The sequence below is a fragment of the Sarcophilus harrisii genome, chromosome 4 (genome assembly GCF_902635505.1).
Source record: "Sarcophilus harrisii chromosome 4, mSarHar1.11, whole genome shotgun sequence".
In the NCBI taxonomy this organism is placed as follows: domain Eukaryota; kingdom Metazoa; phylum Chordata; class Mammalia; order Dasyuromorphia; family Dasyuridae; genus Sarcophilus; species Sarcophilus harrisii.
Window position 1 is genome coordinate 143,227,316 of NC_045429.1, and position 19,367 is coordinate 143,246,682.

General features: G+C 41.0%; 1 protein-coding gene across 3 annotated transcripts in view; it reads left to right on the plus strand.

Moving 5' to 3' along the window:
- The window catches only part of ZC3H12D (zinc finger CCCH-type containing 12D), a 47,291-nt gene extending 34,816 nt beyond the window's left edge, over positions 1-12,475 (plus strand). For all 3 annotated transcript variants that reach the window (XM_031937643.1, XM_031937644.1, XM_031937645.1), the window contains exons 4-6: positions 3,120-3,354; positions 8,219-8,325; positions 10,525-12,475. In XM_031937643.1, the coding sequence (XP_031793503.1) occupies positions 3,120-3,354; positions 8,219-8,325; positions 10,525-11,612 (1,430 nt within the window). In that variant the 3' untranslated portion in view covers positions 11,613-12,475. The remainder of the gene's footprint in view (positions 1-3,119; positions 3,355-8,218; positions 8,326-10,524) is intronic.
- Positions 12,476-19,367: the final 6,892 nt, after the last annotated feature.

Sequence of the window (19,367 nt, forward strand, 5' to 3'; positions counted from 1 at the left end):
CCCTGTGATGATTGGTTTAATGGGGAGCCTTGTAAGACAATGAAGTCCTTGGAAAGGCTCCAGCAGAGGCCATATAGCTGTCAGACTATCAGTCAGGGGATCTCCATGATTGATCCTGTTCTATGCAGTTTTTTGCCCAGTCTGAAGTTCTGATTTTTCCCCCTCTTATCAAATATTGTACTTTGGACTTTTGGCTTCAGGCAGCCAGGAAAGGAGCCCTTTTGAAGTGGAGCTGTGGGTAAATTCAGAGGAAGTAAGAGGCCTATGGGGGAAAGGGAAGAGTGGGTGGTACTTTCATTTGTTGAAGCAATTCAGTTGGTAACTTTGTCTTTCAGTTCAGTTTTTTTTGTGCTTTTTCTACATTTTTCCTTCTGCTAAATTCTCTGATCTCTTATAGTGACTTATGGAGAGCTACTCCCTTGGGAGATGAAGCTCCCATTAGGATATATGATACTAATTCTTTGTGTATGTGTATTCTTGAAGAGGACCATGATATCAGGAGGCAATGCTATGACTTGCAAGTGAATTGGATTTAAGTGAGGGAAGTTGTTCAAAGACACTAGCTTCACCTTCTCCTCCAGAGCCATCTGAGTTCAGGAGCAAGAGATAGATCAGGATGACTGGAGATGGCCCTGGATACAATGGGAGATCTTCCTTCATGGCAAGGAAGACCTGAGTTTAAGTTTCATCTTTGATGCATTCTATGTCCCTGTACACATTATTTACTGACTCTGTAAAGCTATAATCTGTAGAGAAGATGTATCAAGAAGTTCCTGATGCCATTGGAATTATTGATTTAATCCCTCTTAGCTTGAGGTATATTTGTATTATAAGAGAAGAGGGAGAGAAGGAAATTAGATGTGATTTCATTGGTGTATAGGGCTTCTATATGAAGAAACTCTTTATCAATGTAGGCTGGAACCCTCTCTGCTGATGATAGCCTTATAGAGTGTCAGAGATGGGACTTGAACTCAGGTCTTTCTGACTATGAGGATGATCCTCTATCCAATACATTATAATATATATACATTATATATATATATACAATACACTACAGTGTATGCATACACATATAGAAATTATTGCAATAACTTCACAAGGAAAAAGAGTAGTGTAAGAAATGATAGACTTCAAGTCAAGAGACCTGGAAACAGATTTCTATTTCTTCTCCAGCTGCGTGATTTTAGGCAAAGAACCCTCCCCTAAGCTTAGTTCCCCCCTCCCCCCCAACAATATTTTATTTTCCCAAATATATGTAAAGATAGTTTTCAACATTCATTTTTGTAAAATTTTGTGTTCCAGATTTTTCTCCCTTTCTCCCTTGCCTCCCCCCTTCAAGACAACAAACAATCTGTTATAGGTTAAATATGTGCAGCTCTTTAAACATATTTCCATATTTTTCATGTTATACAAGAAAAATCAGACCAAAAGAGGAAAAAGCCACAAGAAAGAAAATAATATAACATACAAAAAAAAGGTAGTACAATGGTTTGACCCACATTCAGTCTCCATAGTTCTCTAGATGTGAAGGGCTTTTTCCATCCCTAATCTCTTGGAATTGCCTTGAATTACCACACTGTTGAGAAGAGCCAAGTCCATCACAGTTGATCAACACATAATCTTCTTGTTACTGTGTACAATGTTCTCTTGGCTCTGCTCACTTCAGCCAGCATCAGTTCAGGCTTTTCTTTCCAAGATTTTTTTAAATTGGCCTTTTCATCATTTCTTGTAGAACAATAAAATTCTATTACAATCATATACCTTAATTTATGTAGCCATTCCCCAACTGATGGGTATCCACTCAATTTCCAATTCCTTGCCAGTACAAAAAGCCAGCCTTAGTTTTTTAACATATGTGAAATAGAGGCAAAATATATCTGCCCTACCTGTGGTGACAGTCACATGAGAAAATATATTCAACAGCGCTTTGAAAACTGACAGGTGCTACACAAATGTTAGGGAGCATATGCCATGTCATGTGGTTTCTAAATCTTCCCCAGCAGATGAGTATAAATCCAACAGTTCTTCCAAGAGCCAATTCCGTAGTGAATTCTATTTGCCCCATTAGGTGGTTGCAGGTAGGTTTTGATAATGTGAGAATCATGAATCCTGTGATCTCATTTAAATTTACACTATACATGTCATTGGGCTGAACTAATGGTATATTTCAAATAATTATGTAATTTATGACTTTTGTATAGTTATAACCAGAATTATATATTTATATATTATATTACATATACTTTATTATTATATTATTTCATTAAGTTATTTTATTATATCATTTTACTTATAATATATCCTGTAGTCCCACTTAAATTCATATTACACATCCATTGGGTTGAGCTAATTATATATTTCATATAATTATGTAATTATAACCAGAATTATATATTTATATATTACATTCATATATTTTATTATTATACTATTTCATTTAATTATTTTATGTATAATATATCCTGCAGTCCCATTTAAATTCATATTCACATATCTATTGGGCAAACTAATGGTATGTTTCATATAATTATGTAATATATTACATTATTATATATTATATATAATTATATATATTATAATAAATATTTTATTTTATATTATAATATATGTTATATTATAATAAAGATATTACATTACATATATTTTATTATATTATTTCATTTATTATCATTTTATTTATGCTTATAATTACATTATTATATATACAGTAATATAGAATTATTAAATATTTATATCATTATAATCCTAATTATATAGATTATGACAGAATAATGCAAATAAATGGGAGCACTTCACGAGTTCATTGTTCTCATTAATCAGGACTTAGCAGTAGTGTGACCCTGGGCAATCACTTAATCTTTCTGATAATTTAGTTTTCTCATCTGTAAAATGGAGACATAATACTTGTAGTAGTATGTATTCCATAGGATAACTGAGAGAATCACATGAATTAGAGTAGGTAGAGTGCTTTGAAGAACATTTGTCTGTCTCCAGGTAGTGATAAAGAACTGGGGCAGGGTGCAGTTGCAGGGAGAATGAGTTACAGAGAAAAAGTAGAATTTTAAAATGCACATATTTTTCCGGGGAGTCTCGAGTTCCATTTTTTCCTCCGTTTGCAGAACAGCACATCCTAGAGGAGCTGGAAAAGCAGGCGGTCCTGGTGTACACCCCGTCCCGCAAGGTCAATGGCAAGCGGGTAGTCTGTTATGATGACCGCTACATTGTGAAGGTGGCCTATGAGAAGGACGGCGTCATCGTGTCCAACGACAACTATCGGGACCTCCAGAGCGAGAACCCGGAGTGGAAGTGGTTCATTGAGCAGAGACTCCTCATGTTCTCCTTCGTCAGTGACAAGTACGTGAGCAGCGTGGGGCAGCCCAGGGAGGGGGGGCTTCGTCCCTGAAGTCAGATCCAGCCACGGACACTTACTCCCTGGGGGTCTCAATGTCCTCATCCATAATAATCTGATAACAAGAGCATCTGCTTCCCAGCGTTGGGAAGAATCAAATGAGACAATGTTTGCAAAGTGCTTCTCATAGAGTCTGGCACATAGGAGGGGATAGAGAGCTCGAGTCAAAAAGGCCTGAATTCTGATGTGATCTCAGATCACTTCCTAGCTGTGAAACCCTGGACAGTCACTTAATCCTGCTTACCTCCCCAATATTTTTTTCCCTATAACTTTATTTTAGTAAAAGTGGTTCCTTCATAATCCTATATATCATATTATATTTATTGCATACATTTATAATATATATCAAATTTTATATTTATTTAATAACTATTAATATTTAATATAAATAAATAATAAATATTTATTTAACTAAATATTATATTATTATATATTGTATGCATTTAAAAATGTCATTTTGCAAAGGTCATCAGACCACCAAAGGGAATCACGACACTAACCAAATAAATACATGAATAAATGAAATAAGATGAGGAACCTCTGCTCGAAGGCAAGGCCTAGATTTTGAGAAATGAGAGCTACTCCTTTTGCAATGGCTCTCTGACCTCAGAGAGATATTGGGAATTTGGGGGATAAAACTCCCTCTGTGTATGTGGATCTATCCCCACTCTACAACTTAGCATCCTAGATCGTCTTGTCTTCCACAACCAGAGCCTAGATTTCATCCCTAATGAATGTCTTCCTCATTCCAAGCCTGGCTTTTTATCAGCGCCTCCTTGTTGCTTCATATTATTCATCGGTTGCTTATTCAAAGTGCTTTCTTCTCCACCCTGGTAAGGAGTATCCTTACATATCATGAAACTAGAGGAGCAGAGGGTTTAACAGTTACAGGGTGAGGTAGTGACCACAGCCGGGTTGGAAGGCAGGTTTTCTCGGACCAAATGCAGAGCTCTTTCTTTCGCACCACATTGTGCTTGTATTTCATGCTTCGGACTAGGAGATTAGAAGAACACTCTAGATGCGGTATAACGGCTCTCCGGGGATCCTGGAGTATTCAGAAACAAATTCAAAACCATTTCCAGAAAGCCTAGATTTCAGTAAAGCATCTGACAGAATCGTTCTTGTTGTCCTTGAGGATAAGAAGACACGAGGACCAGATGGGGGCTTTTCAAACTTTTTGTGCTCGTGATTTTTCGCTGAGAAAATTTTTACATGTATCTAGGTATATAAAACAGCCATACAACTGAAACATTTACTGGTCATAAATCTTAATCTCCTGACCCCCAGATTCAGTTATGGGAGCCCATATGGGATTGTCGTGACCCACAGTCTAAGAGACTAAGCCTGAATGGTAATCTAGTTAGGTAGACTCACAGGGCCATTGTTAACTCTGCGGTCTCTGGGAGAGTGCCCCAGGGATCTATCTGCCACTGGCCCTGTGATATTTTGTCTGTGATTTAGGGGAAGGCTCACTAGCTGCCCCGGCTTCCCCATGGGTGGGGAGGAGAGGGCTCATCATTATTTGGGTTGGGCTACTTCCCACAAGCCAGGGCGAGCCCAGTCTGGGAGGCCGGGTCAGTGAGGAAGGAGCTACCGGGCTGCTACTCCCCGCCTCTCCTTACCCCTCTGCCCTGGGCGCCCCCTTTGCCATAGGGCAGCTATTCAGTTGCTGTCAGGGGTAGTCAGGCTCTCTCCCTGTCCGCATGTGAGCAGCCAGAGGCTTCCACTGCCCAGTTTCAGCCCAGAGAGATCTGGCCCGTCTTACTGCTCCACGTGCCAGCAAATCCTCCCTGTTGCCTAACGAACCATGACGACTTCTGGCCTGGTGACAGCATCTGGGTTAGGGTCCAAGTCCGTCTGACAGCACTGATCCCTGTGCAGGACCTGTCATCTCCCTCGCTGCCAGGATGCCGTGCCCGCCTGCCCTCCCTGCCTGGGCGAGAAGGAACTGCCTCCCAGAGCCCTCGGCACGGCCTTCGCAAGCTCTTGGCACTCGTCCCCAGGGCCCAGGAGAGAAGAGAGTTCAGGAGGCAAAGCCTTTGGTCACTGAAAATAACCGTGGCAAGCCACTTCCCAGATTCTTGGCTAGGGCTCAACATCCAGAAGCTTTGTGTACAGTTGGTAGCCTGAGCAACTAGAGTCCAACATAGGCCTCCAGGCCTGGGATGATCTATAGAGTGGTTCCCATGGACTCCTTGGAGAGGAATTTCAATCTGAACTGTATTGTGTTTTTTAAAAACTTATTTGGAATTCATAACCCACCTGACTCAGCTTTTCCTAAACAGGAAATGTGCTCTGGGGACAAATTTGCATTCACCCGGACAGTAGGGAGAGGTTCCCATCTGTTGTAATTCATTCTGCCTTTGAGAGGTGATTGCTGAGAGTATATATTATTGCCTGGGTGCAGATAGGGAGAAGTCAACTTCCCCATTTGGCTGTGCAAGCGAGCTGTGAACATTCAAATCAGGGGCTACTGAGCCAGTAAATATGAAAAGCTCAAACCAGATGGAAAAAAGTGGAGGAGGTAAAGCCATCCTCCAGGCAGAAGATTCAGTCATGCTGGACATGTCTTCCCCTTTGTCTACTTTGTATTTCAACCGAATCTCTTACTTAATGGTCCCCAAATATGCCATGAATTTTTCCTGTTTCTGGGTCTTTCCTCAAGTTCTTCTTCCATTTGTCACCCCCTTCTGCTCTCCCTCCAACTCATTAACTGAGATTCAGTCAGGGTCAGTATTTGAGTGTCTGCTGTGTGCTCAGAACTATAGGCAATATAAGAAAAAAACAATACCCGACTCCCAGTGTTTGGTTGATTACAGGAGTTTGGAAATGTGAACCTTGTCAAAGCTCTTGGAGATTATGCTTGGGTAGAGTCAAAAGATTTGGATCCTGGGCCTGACTCGTTCCTAATTGGGCAAGTTAAGTGTTGGACCTCAGTTTCCTCATCTGTAAAAGGAGTTTAGACTAGATTTTCAAGGTCCTTCCTGTTTTTAACATTCAATGAATCTATAACCCAATCAAATGACTTTTGGGGGGAAGCTACCTTTTGTTAGCCCCAAGCTCTGAATTACCAAGGCCCCAGAGCTTGTGGTTTAGAACCTCTGAGAAGAATTGACTTACTTTTTCCATTACTCACAGATGGTGTCTATTGAAACCACCAATTCATTAGCTTTTAGAAAGGTCTCTTGTTGCTTTCTGAGACTTAATATGTCACCCCCACTGGCCAGGGCCCTCCACACACCCACATCTATCCCTATGGCAGGCAGGGACCTCTCCCCTAGGGACCTCAGTACTCGAGGTGTAAGGGACATGTCTTCTTTCCATGGTCTCACTTTGTTTGAGATGAATAAAAGTGGCAAAAGGAAGGTAGCCAGTCCCCCAGGGGCTGCTGTTGGGGGATTTATCCTAGTTTGCTTCTGTCATGTTAAAAGGTTGGGGATGTCCGACAGAAATAACTACAATAATGATCACAGTTCTATTACACTTCCAGGAATATGCATAAAACTCACAACCGGTGAGAAAGAGAGCACAAAAAGAGCCCCCCATTTTCCAAAATGTAAACTATGAGGCTCAGAAAAGTAGCGATTTGGCCATGATTACGATTACATGGCTAGCACTGGACTTGGACACAGGTTTTCTGCCTGTCCTTTTATTATCCCTTCTTCCACCAAAGTAGACTAGTTAGTGGTCCCCAAATGGGGCATCTGTTTTCCCATTTCTGGATCTTTGTTTATGTTCTTTTATTTTTCTCCCTGCACCCTTTTTTTCCTGCAAGGCAATTGAGAAAGTTCAGGGTCATACAGTTAGGAAGTGTTAAGGTTCTGATTGAATTCAGGTCCTCCTGACTCCAGGGCTGGTGCTCTTATGTTGTTCTTCTGCATCCTATTCTACCTGTCATCATTTTATCTTATCCTTCAGAGTCTAGAGTCACTTTTTCCTCTTCCATGAAGCTTTCCCTGATTTTCTCACCTTTTCCCCTTCACCAGCCAGAAGTGATGTTTCCCTCCTTGGTCTTCCTATAGCCCTTCCCTCTTTCCCTAGAACTCTTCTTCCCTGTTCCCCCATATCATAGTTAGTTGTTGTTCTTTTAATTAAAGCTTTTTTATTTTCAAAACATTTACATGAATAATTTTTCAATATTGACCCTTACAAAACCTCGTGTTCCAAAGTTTCCTCTCCTTCTCCCCAACCCTTCCCCTCGATGGCAGGTAATCCAATTTATATTAAACATATCATAGATGTTTGTGTCCAAATATTATTTCTTCTGGTAACAGAGATTGAAACCAGTTCAAAAGGCAGAAAACCTGTGTCCAAGTCCAGTGCTAGCCATGTGATCATCACAAAATCGCTACTTTTCTGAGCCTCATCGTTTACATTTTGGAAAATGGGGGGCTCTTTTTGTGCTCTCTTTCTCACCGGTTGTGAGTTTTATGCATATTACTGGAAGTGTAATAGAACTGTGATCATTATTGTTGTTATTTCTGTCAGACATCCCCAACCCTTCAGCACAGACAGAAGCAAACTAGGATAAATCCCCCAAGAGCAGCCCCTGGGGGACCAGCGACCTTCCTTTTGCCACTTTTATTCATCTCAGACAAAGTGAGACCATTATGCCTGGTACTGTGCTTTACACACACCTGCTTTACAGGTTGGTAGTAAGGAAAGAAAAACAAAGCCTTAAAAGGCTAGCGAGATGGGGATTGTTTTCAATAATAATAAAGTGTTCCTTCAGAATCTTTGAAACATTTTGTCAAGGAATAAGCCACTGATCCTGTTTCTGTGGGGATGACCACTCTCTTTTTTTTCCAGATTCATGCCTCCTGATGATCCTTTGGGCCGCCATGGACCAACTCTTAGTAACTTCCTTAGCAAAAAGCCAAAGCTTCCACAGGCCTCCTGGCAGCACTGCCCCTATGGTAGGTCTTGCCCCTTGTTTCCTCTGATTGGTTCAGGGACTATTTTTTTGGATGAAGTTTGTCTTCCCAGGCTTTTCTTTCGGTATTCCTTTTCCCTATTCATCATCTTGCACTGAGACTGTCCCCTCCTCCTTTTCCTCCCTCAATCTTCCCCCAACTGCTTTTTGTTGTCTCTTGTCATGGAGGAAAGAGATATTGATGAACTTTTACCTATAAAAGTGGGTCCCTCTTAATGGGTCCCTCTCTCAGAAATAGGTATTTGTGAAGAAAGCTTCATGGAGAAGGTAATGGTTAGCACTAATTATGGGGCGAATTTCCAGTATCTGCAGCTACTTGCAGAGCGATCATTTCCAGGAAGGGTCCATGCTGACCATATTGGGTTTGTAGGGGAGGCCTTTCCATTGAACTTCAGATTATATCCCAGAAGCAACTGCCACTCAATCAGTCAATAAATCAGCAAGTATGTATTAGATGCCTCCTGTGTTCCAGAAGGTAGCTAGGCCACACACAGTTGATAGAGCTCCACTCCTAGCAAGGAAAACCAGGGTTCAAATCCAGTCTCAGACACTTACTAGCTATGTGAACCTGAGCAAGTCGCTTAATCCTGTTTGCCTCCATTTCCTCATATGTAAAATGAGCTGGAGAAGGATATAGCAAATCATTTTAGTATCATTGCCCAGAAATCTCCCCCTCCCAGTGTCATAAAGACCTGGACATGACTGAAAGTGACTGGGGGAAATGTTCCGCACTAATGCATTGTGGGTGGACTTGTGAACTGATCTAGCCATTCTGGAGAGCAATTTGGAACTGTGCCCAAAGGACCATAAAACTGCATACCCTTTGATCCAGCAGTGTCTCTATTGGGATTGCATCCCAAAGAAATCATAAAAGAGGGGAAAGGACCCACATGTACAAAAATGTTTGTAGCAGCTCTTTTTGTGGTGGCAAAAAACTGAAAATAGAGTGGATGCCCACTAATTAGGGAGTAGCTGAAAAGTTATGGGTTTATGGATATAATTATTGTTCAATAAGAAATGATGAGCAGGCTGATTTCAGAAAAGCCTGCAAAGACTTATATGAACTGAAGCTGAGTGAAGTGAGCAGAACCAAGAGAACATTGTACACAGTAACAGCAAGATTATGTGATGATGAACTATGTTACTTAGCTCTCAACAATACAGTGATCCAAAACAATTCCAATAGACTTGGTCTGGGAAATGACATCTGCACCTAAAGAGAGAACTATGAAAACAATGAGGTTAAAGAATACTATCTTGACCTTTTTTTGTTTGTTTTCTCTTTACTGTAGTTTTTCCCTTTTGTTCTGATTTTTCTTTCACAATAGGAATAATGTGAAAATATGTTTAAAATGATTGTACATGCATAACCTCTATTAGATTGCTTGTTGTCTTGGGGAAGGGAGTAGGCAAGGGAGGAAAGGAGAAAAAAATTAGAATTCAAAAATCTTATAAAAATGAATATTGAAAACTACTTTATATGTAACTGGAAAAATAAAATGGTATTTAAAGAAAAGTTCCAGTTACCAGACACTATGTTAGATGCTAGGAATACAAAGATGAAAAAAAAATGACAACATAAAAAATAATCTTTGCCCTCAAGGAGCTTACATTCTGTAGGAGAAAGCAATTTGTGCCTGTAAAAGGATATATCAAATATATTGAAATTAAATACAAGATAATTTCAGTAGGCAGGTTATAGTATCAGGCTTGATCCTGTTTGTCAGGGGTCACAGACCCAGGGGGAATATCTCTTTCCATGGCACCTTACTCACTTGATTATGACCACCCCAAGTCCTTAGGCAGGGAGAACAGGATGACTGATGGACCCGTCTCTTTGGTCCGGGTGTGTTTTAAGACAGTCCTCCTCCCAAGGCCTCCTCACATGCAGATGGCCAGTTCTACTAAGTCCGGGTCTCCCTGTCACAGCCACAGTGCCTGTAGTGTACTAGGGGAAGAGAGCTGTAATTATTCGCTCACCCCTAGGGCTGGGCTGACTTGGGGAAGGGGAATTGCGCTCCAGTTCACAGGACTTGCCCCACTGTGGGAAGATTCAAGATCTGCAGTATCAAACAAGGGGACAAGGCAATGAAAGGGGCTAACTCAGAGCAGCAGTAAAAGAACCGACTCCACCTTACAAGGATCCTTTTGCAGGCTGACTCTTGTGCTTCCCCCTTTGCAGGCAGGAAGTGTACCTATGGCAGTAAGTGCAAATTCTACCACCCGGAGAGACTGCATCAGGTCCAGCTGTCAGTGGCGGATGAGCTTCGAGCCAAAACCAGGGCCTTGCCGGGCTCCGAGGAGGAGCCACGGAAGCCGGGGCCGGTTCCCCCCCTGACTCCCCCCAGCCTGAGCCCGGAATCCCCGTGGAGTCCCACAGGCAGCATCAGCAGCTGCAGTAGCTTTAGTAACAGCAGCCCGGGCTCCAGTGGGACGGAGGGGAGAGGTCCTTCTGTGGACAGGAGCCTCAGGGGAACTCTGGCCCGGAGCTGGGAGGACTGTGCTCCAGGCCGGTGGGACCCCGCACGCGGCTTTCCGCTCAGCCCCCCAGCAGGGGAGATCCGCTTCCTGGAGGGCCAGCTCTCCAGACTGGCAATTGGTGAGGATTCCTATGGTCCTGGCTCGCACGGCGGCCTCGGAAGTGCCGGGATTCGGGGCTGGATGCACACCTTATACCAAGGCTGCAACCTCCGTCATTCCAACTGCCGCGACCCCTTCCAGCCCCATCAGCACAGCACGGACTGTGGCTGCTTGCACAGCCACCATTTCCAGGAAGGGGCCCTGCCCACTGCATATGCTGGTAGCCCCCTGACGGGCAGAGGGTCTTACCATCCTGGTTCTGGGGAGCCGGACCCGGCCCTGCCGGGGACTTTTGTCCCTAGTGACCGTCCATCCGCAGCAGATCTGCAGCAAACCCAACAGCAGACTGTCCCCCAGGCTCCCACCCGGGATCCATTTCCCCATCCCACCCACACCAACGAGACCTGGGGAACAGGGCAAGCTCAGAAACCGCCGCCCGCTCCATCTTTTAGGGGGGACTCCAGCTGGAGGAGCCAGCCCTTTAGGAGAGTGGAGAGTTATCCACACTCCCCTGAATATAAAGGCCGGGCCCCGGGGTCAGCCAGTGCAGAGCGAGCCCGCGTCCGGACAGCCCTCTATAACATCTTCCCCCAGGGTGAGGTGGACCAAGTCATGTCCTTATTTCCAGACCTGGTGGATATCACCAGTCTAATATTACTCATTGAGAAAAACCGTCGGCTTTGTCCGTGAGCTGGAAACCCATGAGAAAGCTGTGGAGCCTCTGCCGGTGACATCCCTAGAATCCTTTTGACTCCGGAGGCTGGACTGCAAACCCACTGAAAGCAACTGTTGTAATGACAGCCGGGCCCCTTGGCTCTAGGCAGGGCGATAGCCAAGCTTTCCCATTGCTCATGGAGATCAGGTCAGGGATGACCAGGAAGGACGTCCCATTGTTTAGTTTGCAGGCCTCCTGTGGCCGTTTGCCTGCTTCCTGAATGGCGGTCACAGAATCTCAAATCGGGAAGGTCCTGAGCAAGAATCCAAACGGGATAAACTATTTTGGGGGGAGGGGAGGAGGCAATCAATGTCAAGTGCCTTGGGTCACTGTCTGAGGCTGAATTTGAACTTGGGTGGCTCTGACTGTAGGGCTGGTACTCTATGATGCCCTCAGTGCCCCCAGGATTTCCTATTAAAGCAATCTCAACAGACAGACATTCAGATTTTGCTTGAAGATTTCCATTGTAGAGAGAAGGAGGAAGGAACTCACTACTTCTCAAAGCATCCCATTCCACTTTGAAATGAAATAAATTTGGAATAGATTTTCTTGTAAGGAAGTTTGTGGTTGTTGGGTTTTCTTTCTTTCTTCTTTCTTTCTTTTTTAAAAATTATTTCTATCCTTTTCTCTTGGTCCCATAGGGCCAAAAAGAATAAATCTAATCCAAGTATTCTTTACTTGGGGTCTGTGAACTTAAATTTTTTTTGATAATTATTTAAATATAATGGTCATTATTTAATTTTATGCATTTAAATAAAAACATCATTTTGAGGGGATATTTCTATACTTCACTGGCCAGCCAAAAGGATCTATGATACAATAAAGATTAAGAACCTTTGATCTAGTCCCTCTTCCATATGACAGCCCTTAAATACATGAAGATAGATATCGAATAAGAGCATAGGATTTGAGCTAAAAGGGATTTTAGAGTCTATCAAGTCTCATTTTACATATGAGGAAACTGAGGCACAAAGCAGTTAAAGTTCCCAAGTTCACATTTGTAGAAGGGCAAGTGCCAGACTTCCAATCCAAGGCACCTGACACCAGAACCATCACTTTCCACTAAACCATGCTGCCTCAGTGTCCTCCTCTAAGACTTTTCCCTTATTCCTAAAATCTTATGACATGACTTTTCAAGCTTTAATCATCCTGGTTGCCTTTTTCCAGGCAAGTTCCAACTTTTCTATGTTGTTCTTAAAATATGGCACCCATCACTGAACACACAGCCTTCTACATGAAATCTGGCTAGGGCAGGGAACAGAAACATCATTCCCTCCCTCATTTGCAACATTCGCTTTTACTCTAACTCTTAGTAGCATATCATTAGGAGATAATGATATTCTACCTCCTTTTACCTAAAGGGGAAATAAAACTCTGGATAGATCAGAGTTCAAATTTGGCTTCAGACCCTTAACTGGTTGTGTGAATCTGCAAGTCATTTACTCTTTCTTGGCTTCAGTCTCTTCATCTGTAAAATGGGGATAATAATAGCTCCTATCTCCCAGGGGTTATTGTGAGAAATAAAGGTGATCAAAAGTTTAAAGTGCTTTACAAACCTTCAATTGCGGGACAAATGCTAACCATTACTTTTTTGTCTACTACATCAACCTGTTGGATGATACTGAATTCACAGGCCACAGTGATTTTGCTACCCATCTGAAGATGAGCACAGGCCAAATCCCATTCCAACAGACATTAAGAGTTGGTCCAGATGTTTTTCTTGCCCTGGAATCTTATTTTTATTAAATAGCATTTTAATTGTACTGAGATTCTACTTTATTTGTTATTTTCTTGTAACAGGTGACTGACTTCTAAGCCTTCTCTCTGGGTGAAATCCCAAGTTCTTTCACTTTTTTCCATTTTAGCCAGTTACTCACTTTGTTTCCCTATGACTTCATAGCTCTCTGGCTTTCAGTGTCCTTGCCTCTAAAATGGGAAAAGGGGAGATTGGATTGGGTAGCCTTTAAGATTTCATGATTCTATGACCCTCCTGAACTTAGCACAGTGCCAGGCACATCTGTTCTAAATAAATACAAGGTTGATTGATTGGTGCAGTGAGAGGGTAACCTGTATTTGCAGACTTTCTGTATTTCTATGTTTCTACATTAAACACTCATATTCAAAGTTGGCTTCACATTCAGATCAGATCAGAGCCAGTGATTTTTATTTTTCACAGCACCTTTTGCTAGAGTACTGTATAAAGTTCTTCCCATCTTCTATGTTCTTTCCCACACCAGTAATGGGCCCAAACAGTATGAGTAAGCAGATGAAACCCCATTTACAGCAGAGGTCCAGCGGATTACTCACGAACTGTTAGGTACATCAGACTAAACCAACTGCTCTAGATATAGCCCTTTGGAGCTCTTTGTTATCATCCTACAATTACCTTTTATACTGGGGAGAAAAAAGGGCCACCTCAGATCTCACCCATAAAAAATAAAGCAGCGTTCTCCGCTTCTGCCCTGAGAGGCGGCCACAAGCACAAGGCAAGGACTACCTTTGTCCAAGGAGCCTCTTACGGGCCCCAGTTTGCTTTCAGCAGATGTTTCATCCAGTCCAAAGTTTCTTGGGTAAGACACAGCCCTGACAAGATGGGCACATCCACAGCAACAGGTAAGTTCCCTTCCCATTGCTCGAGACTTGAAACTTTGTAGGTTCTAGTTTCCGAAGGAGATTAGCTCTAGGGTAATATGCAGGCACAAAGGACAGTTCATTCACATTTGTTGTTATGGGACTGGTGTTCATGGTAACTACAGTATTTACTAAAAAAAAAAAAAATCTGTTTCCCAGATCTATTTCTCTTTTATGAATCCTGTGAATATAAGTAGTTGTAAAATACTGTGATGTGATGTTGTATCACCCTGTTAGCAAAATTTTGAGTCTGATCTCTTGGCATTTAAAAGCACATCATTTTTATGAGTCTGGTTTGAGTCAGAATTGACTCCCCCATCTTTCTATTCTACCTAAATAAAAAAAATCTGACTTGTAGACATGCATCCAGTTTACATTGTTATTTGGGAACTGGCTGAAAGAGAATACAAGATTGTATTTTATATTGTATATTTTATATTATATATACAAATCATATTTATGTTGTCTATAAAGAAAAAAATCAGTTCAGTAGAGCAAAAAGCCCTCCTTTCCTCATGTAGGTGTCAAAATCACACAAGACTGCTTAAAAGTTACAACAACAGTGAACTTGCTGATCCATTACTATTAAACAGGAAGGTAGGATGCTCCTCATTGAGTCCAATCATTGAGTCTAAAGAAGGGATCCGTATGATCAGGGATTCTTAACCTGAAACTTGTGGATAGATGTCAAGGGGCATATGAGTTTGAATGGGAAAAATTAGACCTTTACAGTTATCCCTTCCACATTGTGACTTTTCCCCTTGTAGTTTTAATAAATTGCAACTCAGCATAAAAAATTAAATGAGAATGTTGGCGGAGTTTTGTGGAAGCTGCAGACAACAAGTAAAGGCCAGCAGATGACACAGACCAAGCTTAGAAACTCAAAAATGCATAAAATATATGTTAGTTTGAAGGGAGTGCCAAAAAATTTTACATGGATTTTCCCAGATCACAAGGGCACTACATTCCTAATCTCAGCGATGTGAAAGGGATAACTATTTCAATATAACTTTTTCTTTGCAATCCTATTTATTTTGTTCATTTAAAAACATTTTTCTGAGAAGGATTCTATAGGATTTATCAGACTGCAAGAGAGGTCCATGAAACAAACCTCTTAAGAACTCCTGCCAAAAATGGTGAGGTTCCTGAGCTGCTCCTTTTTTTGTGGGTGGTACCATGTTAATTGTATCAAATCCTGGAACAAATGAGCAAAGACTGCCTATTCTTTGAACTATGAGATATAATTGGATGCCCAACCTCTAATACTCATCTTTTAGTATGTTTATCCTAGCCAGACAATGCCATGATTTGAACCCCCAAACTAAGGAACAACTGAAGCAAGTTGGATTGCGTTGGGGAAATGACAAAGTTCTTTAAATCACTCCAAGATTCTCTTTGGAACAAAAGCCCATCTTTTTAATACCAGCATTCTTCAGGCAATGCTCTAGTTATGGGACACTAAGGTTTCTAAAGAACTGAAATTGAGGATTACCCCCAAAGGGCAATGGAGTGGTGCATGGTGGGTTGCAGGTTGCAACAAGTTACAAACAGGACATTATGAAGAAGTACTGTGAAGGAAGCTATCAAATATATTTTTGAGTCAAAAAGAATTGGGGTTGATTATGTGGAAAGTAGATAGCCATCCTGTGTGTTTTACTGGAATATTATCAACGTATGAAAATTTAGGAAGATCCTCAGCAGGATGAGTGGTCCCCTTGTGGTGAATTTATAGGAACATAAGACCAAAAGTCATATAGGGCAAGCAAGCATGAAGAGTTTGTGATCACCATCATAGTGTAAGGAAACACCTACATCTTGAGTTCATAAATCCATTAGAGAATTAGGCAGCTTCAGGAGCAGTGTATTTGTTCTTCTGAGATAAATATTGTGAAGGAAATTTAATTTTGTTTGTTTTTTTTCCTCTTGAACTAAATAAGAAACTATTCATAGATTTATAGAATCTAGAATCAGAGATCATCCCCATTTTACAGGCCAGGAAACCGAGACCAAGTGGCCCATGCAAGCTCACACAGGTAAGTAAATCAGTCAGAACTCAAAGCCAGGTCCTACCATTTAGATTTAGATTTAGAGTTGGGAGGGACCTCAGAGGCATTCTAGTCTAATCCCCTAATTTTAATCGGGAGAAAACTGTGGCCCATAGGAGTCTGCTGCAGACTATAGGTAATTAATCATAACAGGTAAATATAGATCAGAGACAGGCTTTGAATCTGATCTTCTGATTTAAAATCCAATGCACATTACATGACTTTTTAGCTTTCTGGCCTGCTTATTGCACAGCTGCTTTGGGTTAGAAATAGTGAAACTGTTTCTTTTGAGGAGGACTTTGTTGTTTTGGGATTTTTTTTGTGGGAGGAGGAGAAGAGAGGACCCCTGGTCAGCAAAAAGTACCATTTTCCTATTGTTATTGTTGTTCAATTGTTTTTCAGTCACAGTGATCCCATTTGGGGTTTTCTTTTCCAGTATCATTTTTTCAATAAATGGAATTGACCCTTACCTCAGTTTCATGTGATTTATTAGTTAATTAGCTAGGCTATCAAGGAGCATTTATTAAGCCCTCATTATTGTTATTGGTCTTTTGTTCTGGAACAGACCAGCAGAATAACAAGGGTGATTTGCCCTTAAATGAGGCAGGACTGTGCAGTCATGAATCTCACTCTTTCCTCCAGGGTCACTGGAATCCAGCGGCAAGACCTAGGTCAGGATGACTGGGAATGGGATGCTGGGAAAGACCTCGGCCTTTGTCTATAACATATCCTTTGATGATCCATACAAAGTGGATTCAGGTTTAGAGGGAACGTGTATAGCAAAGGGGGTAACTCAGAGCTCTTGGAAGTCCCTTTACTGTAAACTCCCTTTTTTTATAGGATACTCATGAATTTCCAGTACAGTCCTTGTAGAACTTTCAATATATCTTTTTTTTTTTTTTTTTTTTTTTTTTTTTTTACTGAATCCATCTATCCTTGATTCCTGCTGCACTGAGAGGCACTGTGTCCTGGGGATACTGCTAGGATCTGATGAAAGGTCCCAATCCTTTGGTCCTTTAGGTTCCTATCTAGGTAGGGAGAAGATGGAGACTGAGACACTGTCCTTCCTCATTCTTATTCACAAGCAGTTCTTTCCTAGGGGCTTGAAAGAAACTTCTAAGTATTTGAATCCTGGATTCTGAGCTTCTTGGTTTTATACAAGCCCCCAAAGGCATGATCAAGTAGATTAACCAAGTTGAAAAGAGCTTTTGTTACACCTGTTAGCCAAGGCATGAAGTCTTGTCTACACCTTGTTCACACCTCTGATTGATTTCATTGATATATCTTCTCACCTGAGAAAAGATTGAGGGCATAATATCTTACATTAAATGGTGTAGGTAAGCAAGGTAAGTAAGTAAATGAGATGGCAATAGTTCTCTAGGTGTCCTCCCTCTTCCCTTACAATACTGGGACATAGCTATGTGATGTAGTGACTAGATGCTGGACCAAGAGTCAGAAAAACCTGACTTCAAATCTAGCCTTGGACATTCACTAGCTGTGTGACCCCAGAAAGTCACTTAATTTCTGTTTGCCTCAGGTCTCTCATCTGTAAAATGGGGATAATAAAAGCACCTACCTTCCAGAGGTAGGTTGTAATGATCAAATGATATAGCTGTAAAACACTTAGCACAGTGCTTGACATATAAAAGGCACTATATAAATATTAGCTACTGTTATAATTATTATTCCTTGCTGATATATTTGGGTTTCTAGAACCTACTTGGATCTATATTTCGAAACCATTGCTCATCAGCTTCTGCTTTTCACTCTTTCTAACCTAACCAGAATTAAGGATTAGATATTATAGTAAAATTAAATGATATTTACTTAAAATAAGTTAACAACAATAATTGTAAAGTTAATACTTTACAATTTGTAAAAGGTTTACCATATGTTATCACATGTGATCCTTCCAACAACTCTATGAGATAGGGCATAGCATTATGCTCATTTCATAGAGAAAAGAACTGAAGAAGAGGAAAGTTATCTTTGGAATCATACACCTTATAAGTATAGACTAGGTATATGATTTGAACCAAGTCTTCCTACCAAACCAAACATTTCCAATTTGAGTATGATACTACCTCTTATGACAACAAATTAAAATAAGAAACAGGTGCTGTATTATCCATTTCCCAAAACTACCTTCTCCTCCACCTCCAGTCCTCAGAGGGTAAGAATTCTTTACTTTCGACTTGTCTGTTAAAGTAGTTTCCCCTTAAGATTTCATGCCATTTAGCTAATCCTCTAGTAAATATGTCTGTCTGGACATCTTGATTCAATCAAAATATTTCAACTAGGTGTAAGAAGAAATCTGTTTGGCTTGGTTGGTTGTATTTGGAAGTGCCCTGTGGGTCTTGTATAAAAAACAGCAAGCTAATTTAGAATAGAGAATTCGAATATCTAGAAGTCTTCAAGCAAGTTCCTGAGAGGGAATTACTTGGGCAGGGAGGAGAAGGAATGGAAAGAAAGAAGGGGACAGCCATTCAGCCTCTTGATCTACCTCTTTGATGGGAGGAAGATCTATAAGATCAGAAGATGTAAGACAAATTTTTGTCTCTTGTAAATTGGTTTGTACTTTTTTGATCATGCATCCTTATCAGTAAAAAAAATTTTTTTAAACATGCGCCCCATATGCAAATATGTACTTATAAGTTATATATATGTACTACTATACTAATAATTATACCTATTATACAAAGACAAACATTTTAAAAGGATAAGAGAAAAGTGAAATGATAACTGCTTTTAGAATCATCAGGGAAACCACCGAATTTTACTAAATAGGAAAGTGACATATTACTGAGTTTTAGGAGAATCACCAACTTGACAATTGTGTGGAAGACAAATTGGAGAAAAAAAAGAGAGGCGACAAGGAGTCTATGAGGAAGTTATTGCAGAAGTACAGATAAGAGGAGATACATATTAGAGTGTGGTTGTGTAAATGGAGAAAGGGAGATGTTGTAGGGGTAGAAAAGACAAAGTGTGACAAGTGGTTGAATAAATGGAGTGAGGGAGGATGAGCAGGAGATAGTGACAAGAAGTTTATGAAAG